This window comes from Macaca nemestrina, chromosome X (assembly GCF_043159975.1).
Source record: "Macaca nemestrina isolate mMacNem1 chromosome X, mMacNem.hap1, whole genome shotgun sequence".
NCBI lineage: Eukaryota > Metazoa > Chordata > Mammalia > Primates > Cercopithecidae > Macaca > Macaca nemestrina.
The window spans coordinates 119,427,821-119,449,948 of NC_092145.1; the positions used below are offsets into that span (position 1 = coordinate 119,427,821).

At 39.9% G+C, this 22,128-nt stretch overlaps 1 protein-coding gene across 5 annotated transcripts in view; it reads right to left on the reverse strand.

Moving 5' to 3' along the window:
* LOC105500038 (ubiquitin specific peptidase 9 X-linked) overlaps positions 1-22,128 on the reverse strand; it is a 155,162-nt gene that overhangs the window by 109,385 nt on the left and 23,649 nt on the right. For all 5 annotated transcript variants that reach the window (XM_011710070.3, XM_011710092.3, XM_011710078.3 and 2 more), the window contains exons 2-4: positions 8,594-8,847; positions 2,911-3,056; positions 583-662 (exon numbers count right to left, since the gene is read on the reverse strand). In XM_011710070.3, coding sequence (XP_011708372.2) covers positions 583-662; positions 2,911-3,056; positions 8,594-8,689 — 322 coding nt within the window. In that variant the 5' untranslated portion in view covers positions 8,690-8,847. The remainder of the gene's footprint in view (positions 1-582; positions 663-2,910; positions 3,057-8,593; positions 8,848-22,128) is intronic.

Genomic DNA, 22,128 nt, shown 5'->3' on the forward strand with positions numbered 1-22,128 from the left:
AAAAATTAGTGGGCATGATGGTGCATGCCTGTGTCCCACTCAGGAGGCTGAGGTGGGAGGACTGCTTGAGCCCAGGAGATAGAGACTGCAGTGAGCTGTGATCACATCACCACACTCCATCCTGGGTGACAAAGGAAGACCCAATCTTACAAACATGTAAGCAAGATAGTTTATTTTAAAAGTACAATATTAACGAAATGGTAATTTTTACCTAAAGGATTATGAATGAAGATTTTACTAGGTACAAAGAGCCACACATCCTAATTCACTGTCATTTTAGTAAAGCAGTCAAAGGGCAAGTGTAAATAATTTGTAGACTTACACAGTACATATTTTTGAGGACAGAAATGACTCAAGATAAATTACAAGGGGGGCAGGGGGCAGATATGTCTGGAGTCCATCATACCATCCATCATTTATAGGGTACTTAATTATAAAATGTTCTTCTGTATATTATTTCCCATAACAGATAAGACCCTCAATTAAATGGAGGAAAACAAATCCATTTCACCCACTTTTGGGATAAAGTAAAAGCACATATAGTAGCATACATTATAGAAAGCATAAAAACACACAACTTACCTTTTTTACTAAGATCAATAGCAGCTTCTAAAAGCACTTCTAATTCCCCTTTTGGCAAAACTGGAACCACCCATCGAGGCCTAAAAGTTTTATAAAATAAAACATGCTTAATGGTTGTACACTAAAAGAGGCACTACAAATGAGCTACTAATTATAATTATCTTGCTGTGAAAATATTTAATATTAAAATAGTATTAAAATATTAAGACAAGGTTGGCAGAATATCTGCTTTGTGGGAGTAAGCACCATCTGTTGTCTCTACAAATTTTTACAGGTACTGTCAAAAGATACAGCAATAAGAGAGGGAAGAAAACTAAATTATCTTGATAAGATATAAAACTATTAATAACAATCAAATATTAACTAATTAGGTATCAGGGATATTTTTGTTAAAATTCACAGGGAAGTGCTCTTTCGGGAATCAGATCAAAGGAGACATGATAAACCTCTTTGTTGCACCGCCCCCACTCCTCCTGCTTTTTTTTTTGTGGTAAGAGACAGGGTCACCCAGAAGTGGTGGCTCACACCTGTAATCCCAGCACTTTGGGAGGCCAAGGCAGGCGGATCACCTGACATCAGGCATTCGAGACCAGCCTGGCCAACATGGTGAAACCCCGTCTGTACTAAAAATACAAAAATTAGCCAGGCATGGTGGCACATGCCTGTAATCTCAGCTACTCAGGAGGCTGAGGCAGAAGAATCACTTGAACCTGGGAGGCGGAGGTTGCAGTGAGCTAAGATCGTGCCACTCCACTACAGCCTGGGCAAGAGAGAGAGACTCTGTCTCAAAAAGAAGAAAAGAGATCGAGACCATCCTGGCCAACATGGTGAAACCCCGTCTCTACTGAAAACACAAAAATTAGCTGGGCGTGGTGGCGCACTCCTGTAGTCCCAGCTACTCAGGAGGCTGAGGCAGGAGAACCGCTTGAACCGAGGCGGCGGAGGTTGCAGTGAGCCGAGATCACACCACTGCACTCCAGTCTGGTGGCAGAGTGAGACTCCGTCTCCAAAAAAAAAAAAAATCATTTATATTTTTCTCCCCACTGAGACCTTCCTAATAATATGCAACTTCAGCCTAAGAAGTATTTTACTACCAATCACCAACCACCAGACAAGTATGGAAAAGCAACAAACAATACAACCTTCTGCTGTGGTATCACTGCTATAGAGAATGGTCAGGGACCACCATTAAACATAATTATATACCATTACTATAGACACCTGCCAGAATCACACAATGTATTCTTGTAAATATATAATTAAAAACAATGGATATTAATAGGAAAAATATTCAAGATAAATGAAAGCAAGTTACAAAATTATAGTAAGAATCCTGTATTTATAGAAAAATCAATTCATATATGATAGTAAACACAAAGGCAATCTGGAGAATGTACTAATTGTTAACAGTAATTTTTGGCAGGAATATGTGTATGTAAGGGGGAAAAGTACAGAGAAGTTTACCTACATAAAATATTTGTTTAACAATGCATACTCATTATTTATGTATTTAGATTTCTTTTTTTAATGCAAAGGATTTTTATTTCCTCTCACATTATGCATTTAATAGTGTTGACTTATTTTTAGAAAATGAAATTTAAAAAAAAACAACAACTCAGTAAAGCAAGTGCCTTTAAGAACATGTGTTTTCATTACTTTCCTTTTGGGTAGTGAGGGGGAAATGTGTCACACCTTCCTGGCACTCACTTGTTGAGCCCACAGTCAAGACCACAGTCATATGGGATTCTTTGATGTGCTCTTCCCTAGCCTCTTGAAATCTTTTTCTTCCTCTGCACAAAAGCTTAAAGCTTCACTCTCTTGGAGTTTTCCTCTAAATAATCAAAGTGTGTGGGGGTGGGATAGGGTGGTTGTTTGTACTACAAGTGTGAAAAATTATATTCTGAACTGTTCCCTGAGATGAAGACCAAAAAAAGGAAACATCTAGGATGGTTAAATGGCTCAAACTAGTCAAGAGTTCACTAGGATCAGGTTCTGAGGAACTCAATGTCCTCATGACCTGATTTACCACAGGCCATCCCAAAATTATGAAAGTCATCCAGCAACCAAGAGACCAATGAGAAAAAAACTTCATAAACTCTCCAAGAGGGAAACTGAACATACAATTTTACTTCAGAAACAAACTAAGCAGGGTCATCATCATTAATGTGAAAATTTTACTAACACTGTCACTCCCTTTCATTTATTAAATCCATTAAGAATCATGGGTTATAAAGCACTTGGCAGTGACGAAGCTGTAAAGACTATTAAGGAGGCAGTGGGGTTACTTTCCTGTCTGCTCTCTTTCTTCTGTGTTACACACCAACTCACCTGTTGATCATGTCATCCAACTTGGCCAAGTCAGTATGTGGAAATGCAGGTTCCTCATCTTCAAGCTGTGGTGGGGCATCACCTTGACCTTGCTCATCTGGGGGAGTTGCCGGGGAATTTTCATTGGAAGAATCAGGCGATGAAGTCTTAATTAAAAATTAAATATTCCACATTTAAGTTTCTATAACATATGTAAAATAGTAATCCAAACACCAACACAGACAAGCATTGCAGATTTTAAAATTCAGTAAATAGCCCTACATATCCATGGGTTCTGCATCTGCAAAGTCAACCAACAACCTTGGATCGAAAATATTCAGGAAAAATTGAATATGTGCTGAATATGTACAAACTTTTTTGCTTGTCATGATTCCCCAAACAATACAGCATGATAACGATTTATACAGCATCTACACTATATTAGGCATCATAAGTAATCTAGAGATTATGTGAAGTATATACAGAAAGATGTACATGAGTTATATTCAAATACTAAACCATTTTATATCAGGGACTTGAGCATACACCAATTTTGCTATCCAAGTGGTAAGAGGTCCTGGAACCAATCTTCCATGAATACTAAGGGACACCTGTATTGTAAATTTTTACAAAAGATAAAATAATTGAAAGTTTATGATGTTTCAGGCCATCTCTGTACTACTGTGCTTTAAAATAATTTCATTTAATCCTCAACAACCTAATGAAGTATGCTACTGCCATTTAATAGATGAAAAAAACTCAGACAATAAGTAGCCCAAGATCACACAACTCAAATTCTACACTCAGGATTTGAATCAAAGTCTAAATAGTTTGCGTTCTTAATCATAATGTGTACTGCCTCTCTGCTTACATTTCCCATTATGTGAGCCATGACAGAAATTATTCTACAAATATGATACATCTCATTTTACACATTATAATTTATAACTTCTACTTTTTTTTATTTGAAGGGGGGAAAACGTAATTATTCCATAATTTCCCTACACCTAAACTATTACTCAAACAACAATTATTTAGAAGTTCATGATTATGGTTCTTAAATAAGTAACATCACTTTCAACTAATGTGGCTATTTTTGACTTCTTTTATTCCTTATTTTTAGCATGTCTTTCTCTCCCCCCCGCTTTAGCAGTGCATAATATTTTCACAACTAAGTGAATGAACTTTTATGACCTTCACTCTTAATTCAGAAAGCAAGTGGTATCTTCCCTTTCAAAATGAAACTAACCTAAATTTTAAACTGATTTTTACTCATGTGTTCTTGAATTTTCTATTCACTGTAGGCTGATGGCCCTTTAAGAGAAAGGGGCCCCTCGCCCTAACACTCAAGCACCTATTGAACAGTTGTAAAATAAAGAGTTGCATAAGTAAGCACTTGCACGAAGACAGATGAGTTTACCAGCATTAATATGTTTTACTTACAAAGTTTATACATGAACTCATATGGTCAATTAGTAACTAAATGGTGAACTTCTACTTAAGATGGAGAACACTGTGCAGGTGTCCACAGGGCTGGTCTCAAGGCAAAGGAAACTACAGCACAGAAGTCAAGTGTTACAAGTCCAGCAAAAATGTCTGATGTGAAGTATGTAACTTTGGAAGCCTGCTTTATTATTTTTTAACTCCTTTCCCCCTGACATAGTTTATACATGCTTATAGAAAATAGAAAATACAAAAAAATAAAATTTAAAACACCTGTAATTCCACACCTATAAACACCACCGATATTTATTTCCTTGTAATCTTTAAGAGTAAATAAAAACTGTCCATATATATGTTCAATAAAACTGGAATTATACTTAAGTCTGTGTCCTTTTCCATTCAATGTATCTAGGTATTCAATATTTTTGATCATTAGAAATCTTAAAAAAAATTAATGGCCAGATAATATTGCATGAATTAAACAAAATTAAGGAGACATTTAGTATTTGGTATTTTTTACTGCTAACAAACATAAACATAGCTGTAATGAATGTTCTCATATATAAACCTTTGTGTTGAACTTCAACTTTTCCTTAGGAAAGGATCCTGGATATATAATTACTAGAACAGTATAAACAATTTCTTTGAAGGCCACTGACATATACTGCCAAATTTCATTCCAGAAAATCTGCACCCTCCCAGCAACCGCATCCAAAAGTGTTCATCCCACAGTGCCTCTGCCAAGGCTGTTTCATTTCTCGAGTTTTACTACATACTAAAGCCTAAAATTCTCTAAGAGAATTTTTTTAAAGGCATGCTTAAAAAAATTTAAGTGAAAAATCTGATTTTAGAAATTCCCTTTATGCCAGCACATAAAAAGCATATTCAAAAAGTGAGCCCTAAATTGAACAGTGATTAACACTTTGGTTGCTGCTTCTTGGTACAACCGTGTCAGATCTTGTAAAATAAAATCCTAACATTAATAAGTAGAGAAAAACAAAATGTTAGGGTGAGGGATAATGTAATTTGTTTCATTCCTTTGTTATTTTAAATTACCAGTCATCTTAAAAAATGTAAAGTTTTTAGAAGAAAAGGAACACAATGTAGACATAGAATATTAGGGTGAATATCACAAACCCAAGAGCTCTAAAAATCATCAAGCACACCTTAAAATAAGAGTAAGGTTAAATAAATGGTTTGATTTTTGTCTAAAGCCATGCAAATCAGAAACATTGCAAAAGAGGTTAGAATTTCATGGACAATGCAGGTATAAAATGGAAAAGAAAGAGGGAAAGATATTGGAACTCTTAACTACTAGCTTCTGGTTTAAAATTAGAAATCTGGCCGGGCGCGGTGGCTCAAGCCTGTAATCCCAGCACTTTGGGAGGCCGAGGCAGGCGGATCACGAGGTCAGGAGATCGAGACCATCCTGGCTAACACGGTGAAACCCCGTCTCTACTAAAAATACAAAAAGAAATTAGCCGGGCGTGGTGGCGGGCGCCTGTAGTCCCAGCTACTCGGGAGGCTGAGGCAGGAGAATGGCGTGAACCCGGGAGGCGGAGCTTGCAGTGAGCCGAGATCGCGCCACTGCACTCCAGTCTGGGCGACAGAGCGAGACTCCGTCTCAAAAAAAAAAAAAAAAAAAAAAAAAAAAAAAAAAATTAGAAATCTTTGGCATCCAACTCAAACCTCTGACTACGCTTTTAAAAACCTGAATACTGGCTAACAAATGTATGATACAGGAAGGACTTAACTCTGTCCAAGACCTGTGACCATACACTTTAATATTTTATGTCTCGAAAATGGGAACTAGAGAGGAAAAGGAATAAAACTGACACACTTATTTGGGGGAGGAAAAAACCCCAACTTGTTCACTTCTCTAAAATGGCAGAGGAAGAGGAAAAAGGAGAGACAGAAGCTCTTTTCTATACTACTTATAATAGAATATCTAACCTGTAATAGCTGGACAATAAGAACTTATCCCCAAATAATAGTAAAAAAAACTTAAAAATAACACTTTTGCCTAAAAACTTACCCGACTCTACACAAACATGTAAAAATTGGAAGCAGCATGTTTGTGATAATTTACACACACCTCAACTAACTTACCTCTAAGCACTGTTTGAGCTGCACATCACAAGTGTTAATGTTTTGTCATTCAGTTTAATACTTCCCAATATAAAACTGTATATATTAGAAAAGACAACTGAAATCAATCATCTTAATTTCCATTTCAAGAAATGAGAAAAAGAACAGCAAACCAAATCCAAACTAAAAGGAACAGAGACGCGCACGCGTGCGAGAAAGAGAGAGTGAGTGTGTGTGTGTGTGTGTGTGTGTGTGTGTGTGTGTGTGTGTGTTGGCGGGAGGGGGTGGGGGGAGGGAGTAAAGACAAGAGAGTTGGTTTTTTAGAAGGTTTAATGACATTAGTAGTGGTATCAGAAATAAGGAGGCATTACCATAGGCCCCAAGACACAAAAAAGATAATAAGGGTCATTAACAACTTTACCTCAAATTTGAAAATCTAGATGAAATAAACCAATTCCTTGAAAAACACAATTTACCAGAAGACGCTAAAAATTTAAAAATTCCTCCACTTAAAAAAAAATGGATCGGCCAGGCGCAGGTGGCTCATGCCTGTAATCCCAGCATTTTGGGAGGCCAAGGCAGGCGGATCACGAGGTAAGGAGCTCGAGACCAGCCTGACCAACATGGTGAAACCCTGTCTCTACTAGAAATACAAAAATTAGCCAGGTGTGGTGGGACGCGCCTGTAATCCCAGCTACTCAGGAGGCTGAGGCAGAAGAATCGCTTGAACCAGGGAGGCGGAGGTAGCAGTGAGCCAAGATCACACCACTGCACTCCAGCCTGGGCAACAGAACAAGACTCCATCTCCAAATAAAAAAAAGGATCTTCAATTAAAACTTTTCCATAAATAAAACCCCAGGCCAGATGGGTCCACCAGTAAAATCTTCCAAACAATTAATGAAACAAATAATAAACCGCATAAATTCATCCAGAGAACAGAAAGAGACACACCCTATGAGTTTTGAGGTCAGCATAAAACCTTAATACCAAAATCTATGTTTAGCATTACTTCAATTGATCCTTTTAACAACCCATGAAGTAGTTACACTATTATTACCCTCACTGTACAGATAGACAAACTTGAGGCTTAGAGGTTATATAATTTACCCAGAGTCATAACGCAAATATGGTACAAAGGTGAAATTTGAATGCTAGGCAACATGACTTGGGTCCGTGTTCTTTTTATAATCTTATCGTAAATTGACAATTTACAATTGTATGTATTTATGGGGTAGAAAGTGGTGTCATGATTTATGATGGGTCCATGCTAATCATAGGCTACACTGAACGATTTAATGCTTTCCCTCTTAGAATTGACACATGGCTTAATCTTAATGACTGACAGTTAAGCCGCCAGAAAAAGATGGACTACATAGTCAAGGATTACCATCTACACCACTTGAGCTTTCTTGTTACTATGCAAGACCTATGTTCATTTTTCTTTTTTTTTGGAGATGGAGTCTCACTCTGTCGCCCACGCTGGAATGCAGTGGCGCCATCTTGGCTCACTGCAACCTCTGCCTCCTGGGTTCAAGGGATTCTTCTGCCTCAGCCTCCTGAGCAGCTGGGACTACAGACGCGCACCACTACACCCAGCTAACTTTTGTATTTTTTAGTAGAGATGGGGTTTCACCATATTGGTCAGGCTGGTCTCGAACTCCTGACCTCGTGATCCACCTGCCTCGGCCTCCCAAAGTGCTGGGATTACAGGTGTGAGCCACCGTGCCCGACCTGTTCACTTTTGTTAATCAAAACTTAAAATAACAGTTGCTTCACAAAGTATTTAGAACATGTTCCATCATTTAGTACCCCAACAGTAGACCTACCAAGGTAGGTTTTGGTTTTTCGTTTTTTTTTTTTTTTCCGCGACAGAGACTAGCTCTGTCACCCAGGCTGGAGTACAGTGGCGCTATCTCAGCTCACTGTAACCTCAGCCTCCCAGGTTAAAGCGATTCTCTTGTCTCAGCCTCCCAAGTAGCTGGGATTACAGGCGCATGCTACCACGCCCAGCTAATTTTTGTAGGGTTTCACCCTGTTGGCCAGGCTGGTCTCAAACTCCTGACCTCAAGTGATCCGCCTGCCCTGACCTCCCAAAGTGCTGGGATTACAGGTGTGAACCACTGAGCCCAGCCCCACTCCACTGTAGCTTTAACTAGTATCTTCAACATCCTACCTGATTTTGTTGGAGGGGGGGCTGAGACTGTCCATCAGGAGCCTGGCCCTGGTTGTCATTCCCTCCGACCGGAGAGCCACGAGTCGTGGCTGTCATACTCGACACAGGGCAGATCTTTGCAATTTTGTCTGCTTATGTAGTTGTCTTGAGAAAAGAAATTATAGTCCACTTATAGAAGATGAAGTACCAGCATTTGTCAGTCTTAAAAAGGTCCAATTCAAGAATAAACCATCTTGCAGAGACCATTGCATAACCTACAAATAGAAAGGGGAAAAAGTAATTGGTTTTAGACATAAAAAACATGAATTATGGAACTGTTCAAATTTAGTATCACCAGTTAATCTAGTCAGGAAAAAGGGGCTATAGAAACAAGAAGAGAAAGTAAAATGCTGAAGTTTCATTAATACTACATTTAACTTAAAACTGATAACGTTACACCGGCCATTATACCAAGAAAACAAATATAGCCTCCTGGAAATGACTCCAAAGGCAATATATCAAACTACTTAACTGTCATTTTAATTAAATTAAGAAAGGGCAAAAACTATCTGTTTTCAATTTGCTGATGCATTCATTATACTGCAAGAATAATAAGGACAGTAGGTATGAGGGTGGGGTCCCTGGCGAGGGCTCAAGCCTGGACCTGCAGCCCTAAATGAGAACAGGCATTCCTGTTTTCACGCCCAAGTGTTCCCTTTTGGCCTGCCACACACCCCCATCCTGTGCCCATATAAACCCCAAGCCCCAGGCTCCAAAAGCAGAAGAGTGGCAGAGCAGCGTAGCACAGCAGAGAAGAAGAGAAGTGAGGAAATGTCTAAAGGTGGAGAGGAGGTTGAAGCTGGGGGCGGTTGGAGACTGGCTGAGAGATAGCCCAACTCCAGGAGAAGATCATCTTCCCACTCCATCCCCTCTCACCAGCTCCCCATCCCACTGACAGCCACTTCCATCACTCACTCAATAAAATCTCCACATTCACCATCCTTCAAGTCCCTGTGACCTGATTCTTCCCGGACACAGGAAAAGAACTCGGGATGCCCTGCATGCGGGAACCCAAAAAGGATGTCACACTGACTCTTTTCTGAGCTGTTTAACACTTATGCTGGGACAACGGGGCTAAAAGAGCATTGTAACACTCCTAGACACTGCTGTGGGGCCGGAGCCCAAAAGTGCTCGCCCTGGCTCCTGTACCTGCTCACCTGTGAGCTCCCCTTCCCATAAGAGGAATAAACAAGCCACACCCCTGTCACACGTCCCGCCCTGTGAGGGGGTCAGGGAAGTCTCCTGTTTCAATAACGTGTACTAAGACAAAGTATAAAGTAATTTTTTAAAACATTTTAAGGAAGGCTGCACAACTAACATTTATCATTGATACTAGGGCATTATAAATGGTTTTTTAAACAAGCTTCCAAGTGCTTTTAACATAAACTTTAACACTTTGGAGAGAAACATCAGGGGTGCACGCATACAGAATAAGACCACGTAGAGATGCAGCAAAAAGGTGGCCACCTGCAAGCCACAGAGAAGAAACCAAACCTACCAACACATTGATACTGGGCTTCTGGCCTTTAGAATTGAGAGAACAAATTTCTGTTAAGCTCCCCACCCTCTTCAACCCCTACAAACAAAAAACCCTGAAAACCCCAAAAACCTCTGACAAAATTTTCTTTAAGAGGGTTCAAACTACATAACACTCCAATACAACTTAATTTGTCAGATGATCTCAGCTCTCTACTTTGGCAAGGTTTTGACTCCAGCCACTCCTAGAGCCAGGGTTAGAAGGCCACAACTGTTTAAGAACAGGGAACTCTTCTTTACAACCTGACCAGCAAACGAGTATAGAAGAATGCTACCAAATCCTCAATTCTATATTCATTGTATCAGTAGCCCTCCTTCAGCTGCACAATAAAATCACCTGAAGTGATTTTATTTAAAACACTGATGCCCAGGTTCCTCTCCAGATGGAATAAATTCCGGTATCTGGGAGTGAGGCCTAGGCATCAGTACTTTGCAAAAAATCTTCCCCAGTGAATGACTCCAACATGCCACCAGATAGAGAAACTTAACTGATTGGTTCTAACTCACTGGCTCTCAAGAGATTAAGAGAGACTTCCCACAAGCATTGCAAAGTTTCATTTTTAAGTTTTCTAATCATGACCTGGCTGAAGACATTCAAGACCAAACATACACCATGGTATATAAAACATACCTGGGGCTTGCTTCTGTAATATTAATACCCAAGTATTTTTCACCAGACACTTAGGTTACTAAGCCACTGCAGGAAGTTTCCAAGTGCTTTGCCACAACTCACTTGATTCTCATACCCAGTCTATGCAGCACAGAAATTGAGTAGTATCTCCATTTTACAGAGTCAAAAATAAGAGACAGCAGGAGCTTGCCCAAGTTATGCAGAACAGACTCTAATTCAGATCTGACTCTAAGACTTCTTCCTCTTCAAGTTCTCTTTCATTGTCAAAAAAAAGTTGATGTACATTTTAACCCCCGCCTCCACCCCACATACACACAAATTATAGGTAGATTAATGAGGAAAATGTAAACTATAGAAAGTGCTAGAGGAATATGTTTAAAATCAGGAGCAGTGGCTCACGCCTGTTATTCTAGCACTTTGGGAGGCCAAGGCAGGCGACTTGAAGTCAGGAGTTCAAAACCAGCCTGGCCAACATGGTGAAACCCCATCTCTACTAAAAATACCAAAAAAAAAAAAAAAAAAAAAAAAATTAGCCACTCATGGTGGCTCACCCCTGTAGTCCCAGCTACTGAGGAGGCTGAGTCAGGAGAATTACTTGAACCCAGGAGGTGAAGGTAGCAGTGAGCTGAGATGGGGCCGCTGCACCCTAGCCTGGGCAATGCAGCGAGACCCTGCCTCAAACAAACAAAAAAAACTTGACTAAAGCACACACAAAAACTGATTTTTAAGATATGTCCTCCTGTAGGCAAAATTCAGAGGCTTCAGGAAGAAGTCAGATAGATTTTTCTCTGAAAAATTAAAGAGCAAACAGAGTAGAAGAAAATATCCGTAACTATATATGTCCAACAAATTACAAAATAAAGACACCTCAGTAGAAAAACAGGCAAAGGGTATGCAGACTTCTCAGAAAAAGAAATAGAAATGACTAATAAATACATGAAATAAGACGTAATTTTAAAATAGAGCTGTTCACACGTTAGGCACTGTTTGTAGCACTGTAATCCTTACAAATGTATATAGTAGGAACTAGTATCATCCCTCTTCACAGGTAAGGAAAGGGAGGCACAGAGAGCAAAAGTAAATTACCTGTATCAGTAAGTACTAAGTGGCAAAATGGGATTCAAACCCAGGGAGTCCATAGCTCTTAAATGCTACACTAGCCTGCCTCTCAACCTCATTAGTAATTGTGAAAATGCAAATTACAAAACCAAGATTTGTTCCACTGATCAAACTGGCAAAGCAAAACAAAGCTTTAAGACTGATACTATCAAGTACTGGTGAGTCTAAGACATAGAAGCTCTTTAAACACAAAGTGGAAAACAAAAATGAAAAGGTCTGCTTTAAGCAGTCCCTCTTTCGCTTTTGTTATCCATTTTATACACCCTAAATTACAAAGAGTGTTACGTGAAGCAGACAATTTTAAAAACCTTGAGAAATTTGCCTATCATTTTCCTTAGTCACTTTGGGTCTGCTGACAAATTATGTGAATGATTATTTTCTTTTTGGAGACGGAGTCTCGCTCTGTCACCCAGGCTGCAGTACAGTGGCGCAATCTTGGCTCACTGCAACCTCCGCCTCCCGGGTTCAAGCAATTCTCCTGCCTCAGCCTCCCAAGTAGGTGGGACTACAGGCTCGTGCCGCCACACCAGGCTAATATGTGAATGATTATATTCTTGGCACTCAAAATACTAGATAACCAATTCAACTTTATTCTTGTCTACCTCAAATCTGCTCCAGTTTCTTCTTCTTCTTGTCCCTCAGCCTGGGGTCATGATCCCATTGTATACCCTCTCCAAGGGATGATGCTCCAATCATCATCATCCCCAATCAATCTTTTGCCAGCCTGTGCTTGAATCTTCCCTACTGAAAATCACCAGTGTCTGCCCTTCCCTTTTCCCACAAGTCATAACACTGTCTCCATCTCCCCTTTTCTTTCTTTTTAAATAAATGTGATGGAGACAGAGTAGCTAAGTTGTAAATTTTGGGGTTTTGGTGGTGGTTGTTTTAAGACCCAGGCTAGTCACGAGATCCTGGGCTCAAGCAATTCTCCCTCCTGGCCTCCCAAAGTGCTGAGATTACAGTTCTGAGCCACCATGCCCCGCCCATCTCGCCTTTCACTTTGTCCATTCTCACCTGGCTCCACCCAAAGCTACTAAAACTAAAACTGCTTTAAGCCAGGTCTTAACTGAGATGTAGGGATGGGCTTGAAGATTAATTCCCCTAAAAATTACATACAAAGCTTTTGAGTACGTGCATTAGGGGAAGCACGAGAAGAAGGCCCGACGTTCTACTTACTGACAAATCAAGTAATTGCTTCTCAATATTCATCCTGTTTGCCCTCTTCTCATCATTAGACACAGTTCTCATCATTAGACACTGACCTCCTCTCCCTTCTTGAAACTCTGAGCTTCCTTGGCTTATATAATCCTGGACTCCAGGTTTCCCGTCCACTTCTCTTCAAAGGAAAGGGGTAGACTGGCAGTTCTTACAGTTCTAACACTGAAACTGAGGTGAAAACCACTAGAGAGTTGGCTCTACACGTCTAGAATTCAGGCAAAACTTGGGAATCTTGAACACAGATCCAATTAATCACAAAAGGGTAGGAAGAGATGGATTCATCAGCACCACCTGGGAGTCTGGTTTTTTTCCCGAAAATAAATACAACCTCCACTCCCTACCATCGCCTCCTCAGAGTGACGAGGTAAGCGACTATATATTCCCAAGTGTGGGGCAAGTGGGGGGCCGGGGAGATCACCTTGTCTACTAAGCCAATACTATGTCTCTTTTAAAAGTATTTCCAGGAAGTAATCCAAGGACAAACAAAATGTGGTACATACATTCAGTGGATTATTCAGTATTTTTTAAAAAGAAAGGAAATTCTGACAAGTGCTACAATATGGGTGAACCTTGAGGACATCATGCTAAGTGAAGTAAGTCATTCACAAAAGAACAATATTGCATAATTCCACAAACATGGGTACCCGGATTAGTCACACTCGTACAGAAAGCAGAATGATGGTTGCCAGGGGCTGGGGGGATAGGGAGTTATTGCTTAAGGGGTACAGCGTTTCAGTTTGGAGAGAAGTTCTGGAAATGGATGATGGTAAGCATCCCACAATGTGAATGTACTTAATGCCACTGAACTGCAAACTTAAAAATGGTTAAAATCAGCCGAGAACAGTGGTTCACGCCTGTAATCCCAGCACTTTGGGAGGCTGAGGCAGGTGGATCACTTGAGGTCAAGAGTTCAAGAATAGCTTGACCAACATGGTGAAACTCGTCTCTACTAAAAATATAAAAAGTAGCCGGGCGTGGTGGCTCATGCCTGTAATTCCAGCACTTTGGGAGGCCGAGGTGGGCGGATCACAAGGTCAGGAGATCGAGACCATCCTGGCTAACACGGTGAAACCCCATCTCTACTAAAAATACAAAAAAATTAGCCAGGCACGGTGGCAGGCGGTGGCAGGCGCCTGTAGTCCCAGCTACTCGGGAGGCTGAGGCAGGAGAATAGCGTGAACCCAGAAGGCGGAGCTTGCAGTGAGCCGAGATGGCACCACTGTACTCCAGCCTGGGGGACAAAGCGAAACTCCATCTCAAAAAAAAAAAAAGGTTAAAATGATAAATTGTATGTATGTTTTCCCACAGTAAAATTGTATATATAGAGTACTCACTGTTCCCTTACCTTGCAGTTCTTTAGCATTTGGAGATCATTTGAGCTAAAATAGCTCAAAATTATATTCTCATATTTTTATGCACAATATCCTTCCATCTATATGAATTCAGTAACCATCTATAGACAAATCAAATATCTGACAAAAGTCATGGTATAAATTATTCTAGACCAAAGTATTATGTGGATAACTAAGGGACTATCCCTTTAAACAAAATAAGATAAATGGGAAAAGTGGCAGTGTGAAGCTCCTCTCTCAAAATACCTTTCTCTAAGACCACAGAACTAAATCATCTTCTGCTTATGACAGGACACTCAATCAGCAAAGCCTCAAGTTGCTTGCTATCCCTATCTCTTATATAGTCTCACCTTTCTAGCTCTTGGTTTCTGTTTCTTCTACCCGACAAGCTGTCCTCATTTCTATATTTCTGGTATTGCTGAGCAGGTATGTCAGGTCTCAGCATAGCATACTCCGCTGCATCTCTCTACTACCACATAAGAATTTGATCCCTTTCCCTCAGCACACTAGGATGCAAGATAAAGAGCAAGAAATAGGCATGGAGCAATTAAATTTTCATTTCCCTTTCTACAATGTACTGTGCAGAGTTCCTAAATATTTGAGGAATGAATCTGAAAATATTGCTTTCAGATATAACTTGGAAAGGTTTGAGTGGAGCAAAAACTTATCACAGATACAATTAAGTTATCCAAGAATAACACCACTACTTTTCTTAATAAATCCTATTCAATACTCAAGTGGTGGAAACAGCTGGGAATCACACAGCTTTGCTTGATTTCAAGCAGCAGTCTCACAACTCTAAAAGAGCCTGTTTTTTATGTCACGGAGATTTAGGCATACCTAGCAGGGCTAGAACAAGCTCTCTACCAAGTCAAAGCAGCAGTATCCTACACACAACCGAACAACTTAGTAATTATTCAAATCATTCAATATTTGACACAGTAGCAATCACTTTCTATAGGCATGCTCAAATACAATGAATCACAGTGTGAAAATTTACCATATGAAGTTTTACGCTTTATTTCATAAAAACAAATTATACAAACAGAATGCATCTTGAATTTTCTGCAATGGGAAATACAACCAAAATGGTGATTTGATTACCTCTAGGAAAAACAGCACTTTTTCATATTCAAACTTAGCATCCTAACATCTTCCATAATGGGAAAAGCATCACCTTTACCTAGATAAAGGCTGGACTGTATTAAGTAATCTAGCACTCCATGAACAGCAAACCATTTACTTTAAACTTTGCAGAACTGAATTTCTCCAGCAGCTTTCACAGAGGGCCTTAATACCAGAGAATTCCTTTCGGGACAAAGAATTGTCCTTTCTTACCCAGTCATTATCCCAACTCTGCTAAAATTTGCCCTATATCCCAGAATCTATCTCCTTTTATACAGCTCACTGAAATCCTCTGATTTGATATATGATCCTAGGATACTTAAGATTTTCTTCTCTGAATTTTTCTTTTTATCCAAAAAAAGATGTTTAAATAAAAACGCAAAGCTCAGTCGTTCAAAAATTGTGTACTGAGCATTACATGGGCCACATATTGTTCTAATCATAGGAGAATATATGGAAGTACACAGTGCATCAAATATCTCTGCTTTTGTAGAACATTACAGACTGAGGACAGAGACAATAAACAAGCAACAGCAATTCCAACTCCCTACCAGATTATTTCCTTTACTGGACATCAAAGCGAGTTGAGTTTCTTAGAAAACAATTTGATAAATCATCCTTAAGCTCATACACGAAAATTATCTTGACTTGTGAATTTTGCCTATTCCGGTTTTACGTACCAATAATCAAAGGGAATTCTCTTTCTAATTTCTATGTTTAACTGACATCCACCCTTGTTTTTCCATTCTTAAAATATCTGACTCACTAGAGACAAGAGACCTAACTGTACAACACAAGCTATACTTAGGCTTCACCAGTAGAGGGCAGCAGACCTCACTACTTTTTTTTTCTTTTCTTTTCTTTTTTGAGACAGAGTCTTACTCCGTTGCCCAGGCTGGAGTGCAGTGGCACGGTCTCGGCTCACTGCAACCTCTGCCTCCTGGTTTCATCTGATTCTCCTGCCTCAGCCTCCCAAGTAGCTGGGACTACAGGCATGCGCTACAATGCCGGGCTAATTTTTGTATTTTTAGTAGAGATGGGGTGTCACTATGTTGGCCAGGCTGGTCTATAACTCCTGACCTCGTGATCCACCCACCTCGGCCTCCCAAAGTGTTGGGATTACAGGCGTGAGCCACTGCGCCCGGCCCATAAATAACTTTTGATTCTTCAGAAACTTAACTACTAACAGCATACTGCTGACAAGAAGCCTTACTGATCATAAAGAGGCAACTAACACATTTTGTTACATGTATACTGTATTCTTACAATAAAGCAAGCCAGAGAAAAAAGTTAAGAAAATCAGAAGGAGCCCGGGGGTGGTGACTCACACACCTGTAACCCCAGCACTTTGGGAGGCTGAGGTGGGCGGATCACTTGAAGTCAGGAGTTTGAGACCAGCCTGGCCAATACGGTGAAACCCCGTCTCTAATAAAAAATGCAAACAAAAATTAGCCAGGTGTGGTGGTGTGTGCCTGTAATCCCAGTTACTGGGGAGGCTGAGGCAGAGAATCGCTTAAACTCGGGAGATGGAGGTTGTAGCGAGCTGAGATCGCACCACTGCACTCCAGCCCGGGTGACAGAGCGAGGCTCTGTCTCAAAAAAAAAAAAAAAAAAAAAAAGAAGAAAATCAGAAGAGAGAACATATTTATAGTACTGTACTGTATTTACCAATACAGTAATATTACAACATCTGTTTACAAGATCAATCATCTGAAATGGTGGACAACCACAGCTGCAGACCTCAGACCTCAATCTATGGTACCTATCAAGCAATTCAACTTTTTCTTATAACGTCATGACTTTTCTCTGCTTCTTGGGAGCCCATTCGCCAGCACCACTAGTGGCACTTCATGAGTCCCGCAATGTTATTCAAGGTTTATGGTATTGCACTAAACATGATGAAAAATACATGAGAATATGAGAGATCATTTTACGATAGACCATTTACTGGAGAGATGAACTGCTCACGCAGAGATTAGCATCACATATTTTCATCCGATACTTACAACAAGCTCACCACAGTAGCAAAAGGAGATGGCTATGAAGCTACAGTAGAAAATGTACTACAGTTAATTTTATGCAGTTATGACTTAATCCATCTTTACATTTGTTCACATTTCTCTCAACTGCACATGGCACCACATGTGGTCTATAAAAACGTTTGTGTGCATTAAGTTTTGATAAACTTTATAATAGATTTACGTACATTTCATGGTAGTAAATGAACTAGCATCTACATATATTTTACACGTTCATGACACACCTTTCTTAATTTTTTCAGTATTTCCAAGCTATGCAGCTCATCCTCGTGTTTTTTTCAAACTGTCACAAATCTCCAAAATATTTTCTAATATATTTATTGAAAAAAATTTGCAGTGTAAGTGGACCACACAGTTTGAACCCGTGTTGTTCAAGGGTCAACTATATAATGATTTAAAATTATAATGTGAATGTATAAATCAATTGTTTCATGTTTATTACAATCCAGTAAGCAGTATCTTTTCAGCTAAGCTTTCTTTCAAAATGCCCACCATTTTGGAATATGAAAATATTTATTTTTGGCTGGGCGCGGTGGCTCATGCCTGTAATCCCAGCACTTTGGGAGGCCGAGGCAGGCAGATCACAACGTTGGGAGATGGAGACCATCCTGGCTAACACAGTGAAACCCCGTCTCTACTAAAAACACAAAAAATTAGCCAGGCATCGTGGCGGGCACCTGCAGTACCAACTACCAGGGAGGCTGAGGCAGGAGAACAGTGTGAACCCGGGAGGCGGAGCTTGCAGTGAGTCAAGATCGTACCACTGCACTCCAGCCTGGGTGACAGAGTGAGACTCCGTCTCAAATAAAAACAACAACAACAACAAAAACTTATTTTTAAGCCAAGTTTAGATCTTTTTGAATTTTTAAATTGAAGATTTTGTTGCTATGACAGATTCAATATGTTTTTAAAGACAAAATCTTAATGCATTGTTGTCTAGAGAAAAAGTATCCTACACAGCAGTTTTTCTACCACAGCATGAGAAAGGACACTAAAATAAGGTTATCACAGGCTTGACACACTTCTGTGGACACCGAGAAATTGCCAAAACACAAAAACTGTATAAAGCAGAACACAAAACAAAAATAGCAAATATTAATAGTTTATGTGCTGGACTTGAAGGGTTCTTTTGGTGCCTCAAAAGAAAACACATGAAATGTGAGTGGAAATAATTATTAAGGAGATAACTTTGACTCTAATATTTTTAGGTAATCTCATTTGCAAACATTACTGTTTAATTATTTAACTACTTATAATTACTTGTGGCATACACCTCACAATAAACTATATTCAGACACTATGGTCCATAACTACCCTGTGGGCAAGGCGAAACAGGTCTCAGTATTTATGCTAAAGATTTATTTTCTTTTGTGGACTTGCTGGTTCCATTTCATTAAAAGGTTCTCTGTGGCTCCTTTCCCGTTCTATCTTATGTTATTCTTGAAAAGTTTTAAGTACTTATTTGTGTATCAGACACAACAGTAGGTGCTTTATTTGTATAATCTCACTTAATCATAATACCTATCTCACACAGCCATCGGTCCAATTTAACAGACATAAATAGAAGCTAAGAGATTAAGTACACTGAGCTTATATAAGATCACAATATTTCCATTAAGACTCTAAAACCCTTGGCTCTTCCACTATACCATGAAGGTTCTCTATAGAACCTTCTGTTGTTTTCTATAAACTCAAACAAGAAGAGGAAACAACGGGGAAAAGGGATTGAGCTTTCTCTTGAAAGCACAGTGACTGTCAGGCCTGCATCCATTCTTACAATTGTTTTGTTCGGTATTAAAAATCATCACTATGAGTATTACTGAAATGCGAAACATGTCATGGCACTGCTTAAAAATCTTCAAAGACTAGCCGGGATATATTATAAGCTCACGCCTATAATCCCAGCACTTCGGGAGGCCGAGGGGCAGATCACCTGAGGTCGGGAGTTCGGGACCAGCCTGACCAACATGGAGAAACCCCATCTCTACTAAAAATACAAAATTAGCCGGGCGTGGTGGCACATGCCTGTAGTCCCAGCTACTCAGGAGGCTGAGGCAGGAGAATTGCTTGAACCCAGGAGGTAGAGGTTGCAGTGAGCCAAGATCGCGCCACTGCACTCCAGCCTGGGCAACAAGAGCGAAACTCCATCTCAAAAAAAAAAAAAAATGTTCGAAGACCAGGATGAAGATCAAAATACTTATCTAATGGTCTACAAGGCCCTCAAACACCCAATTCCAGCCTCATCTTGCAGCTAACCCGACCCAAAGCTTGTCCAAACTCCAGTTCAATTTGCCTTCTTCTTGTTCCTTCACAAGGTGCTCCTTCATGCCACCTCTGAGAGCCTCTGAACAAAGCACTCTGCTTAGTTTTACCCATACTAATTCATCAGCTCCCAACTCTCCTGAGTCAGGATTCATCAAGTACTCATATCCTAGGCTCTATGAGCCAGCTACCCTATTTTCTCATAGCACCTGTGTGAGTTTATGTTCTACTAAAACATAAAAGCTCCTTAAGGGCAGAAGCTATGCAAGCTTTGCTCATCATTGAATCCCAAGGATTCACTGGCAAACAATAGGTGTTTCTCTTAGCCCCTTCTGTAACAAAAGCTCAGAGTGAGTGGCTCAAGTAACACTTAACAGTTCTGGAGGCTGGAGATCAAGGGGCCAAGCATATTTTAGTGTCTGGTGAAGGCCTGAATTCTGGTTCACAGATAGCAATCTTGCTGTATCTTCACAAGGCAGAAAGTGTGCGGGAACTCTCCTTGAGTCTCTTTTACTAACACAGGGGCACTAATCCCATTTGTGAAGGTTCCACTCTCATGACCCAGTCACCTCCCAAACACCTCCTAATACCATCACATGGGGGTTAGGTTTCAACATATGAATTTTTGGGGTGGGGGAGTGGAGACATTCAGTCTACAGCAGAGCTCCAAACTAAAATTGGGGGTGTGGGGAAATACAGTAAAAACAAAGTCAAATCTCTCCCTTCCCATCTCCTTCATTCCTCTTTTATAATGTGTCCAATGTTATCTTTTCCACTCCCACTCAAACCACTCTAGCCTAGACTCCTATTTTAACAGCATCCTGACTAGTGTCCACACTACTACACCAATCGTTCAGTATATTAATGCTAAATTAATCTCAACACTTTACATCTCTAAAACCTTTAATGGCTTCTCTTCTCGATCTGGTACACATATTCAAGGTCATTCATCATCAGCCTGTAACTTTTTTTTCCAACTTTGTCTCTCATTTCCCAACTTCAATACTAATGCAGCCAGGGTGACATATCTCAAATTTTAAATAACATTTTCCTCATTAATAGTGACAACAGCTAACATTTAAGTATTTATTTTGTCTCAGGCACTATTCTAAGCAAGTTAACCCTTAGAACAACCCTATTATCAGCCCAATTTCATGAGTAAAAAAACTGGGACAGAGAGAGTATAGGCCGTCAAAGTGGTAGGAGCCAGGATTCAAACTCAGGCAGTGCAAGTGCCAGTGTCCTACAGTTTTAACTATCAGACCATACATCAATAATGTCAGAAAAGGGTGGGGGGAACTACCATTAATCTCACCATAACCCCACTCCCAAGACAAACTGTTTAGTTTTTGATGCAGAAATATGTTTTACAAAATTGGATTTTTCACTTAATTCACGATTTCCGCATGTTAAGTATTCTTTGTCACTGTTATAGTACATATCAAGGAGCTAAGACACAATTAGCTGTATTCCTCAGGTATATGGAATAATAAAAAATCACGTTATAAAAATTAGCTGGGTGTGGTCGTGCACATCTATAGCCCCAGCTACTCCAGAGGCTGAAACAGGAGGATCACTTGAGCCCAGGAGTTTGAGGCCAGCCTGGGCAACAAAATGAGGCCCCTTCTCTGGGGCGTGGTTGTGGGGGGTTATTTGAGAATGCTTCTCAAACAGACAGGAGTGGCTGAGAAGTCTGGGGATCTCTCCCTCTGACAGAGATAGAGTGTTAAATGGGGAGGTTCACGTTAAGGAGTCTGAAATACAGTAAGTTATTTTTAATAGTTGAGCCCACAGCTACAAACCTAAACATCCCTAAGTTATTTTAAAATGTGGCCTCTGCTCAAAGGTAAAAGCTTTTTTCCTAGTTCCACCGGCACTGCCATTATCATTTGCACAGACCTTATCATTTTTACCACACATTATGATAAATTATACACAAGGCCAGTCAAGGTAATTATATTAAGCACAGGTTTCCTGCCCATGCTAGTTCTAGACAGCTTTAAATCCAATCAATAATTCAGGTTAATGCAAATTAACATGTCTAATTAATCTGTTAAATATGTTACTTGAGCTAAATGCTTGTGTTTTATTTCCAACACTATACACACATACACACACACACACACGCCCCCTTACAGACTCCTGATTTTTGTCAGTAAATTACTGTGTACATCCATGGCTACTTCCTATGGATAACTTCCTACAAGTCATTGC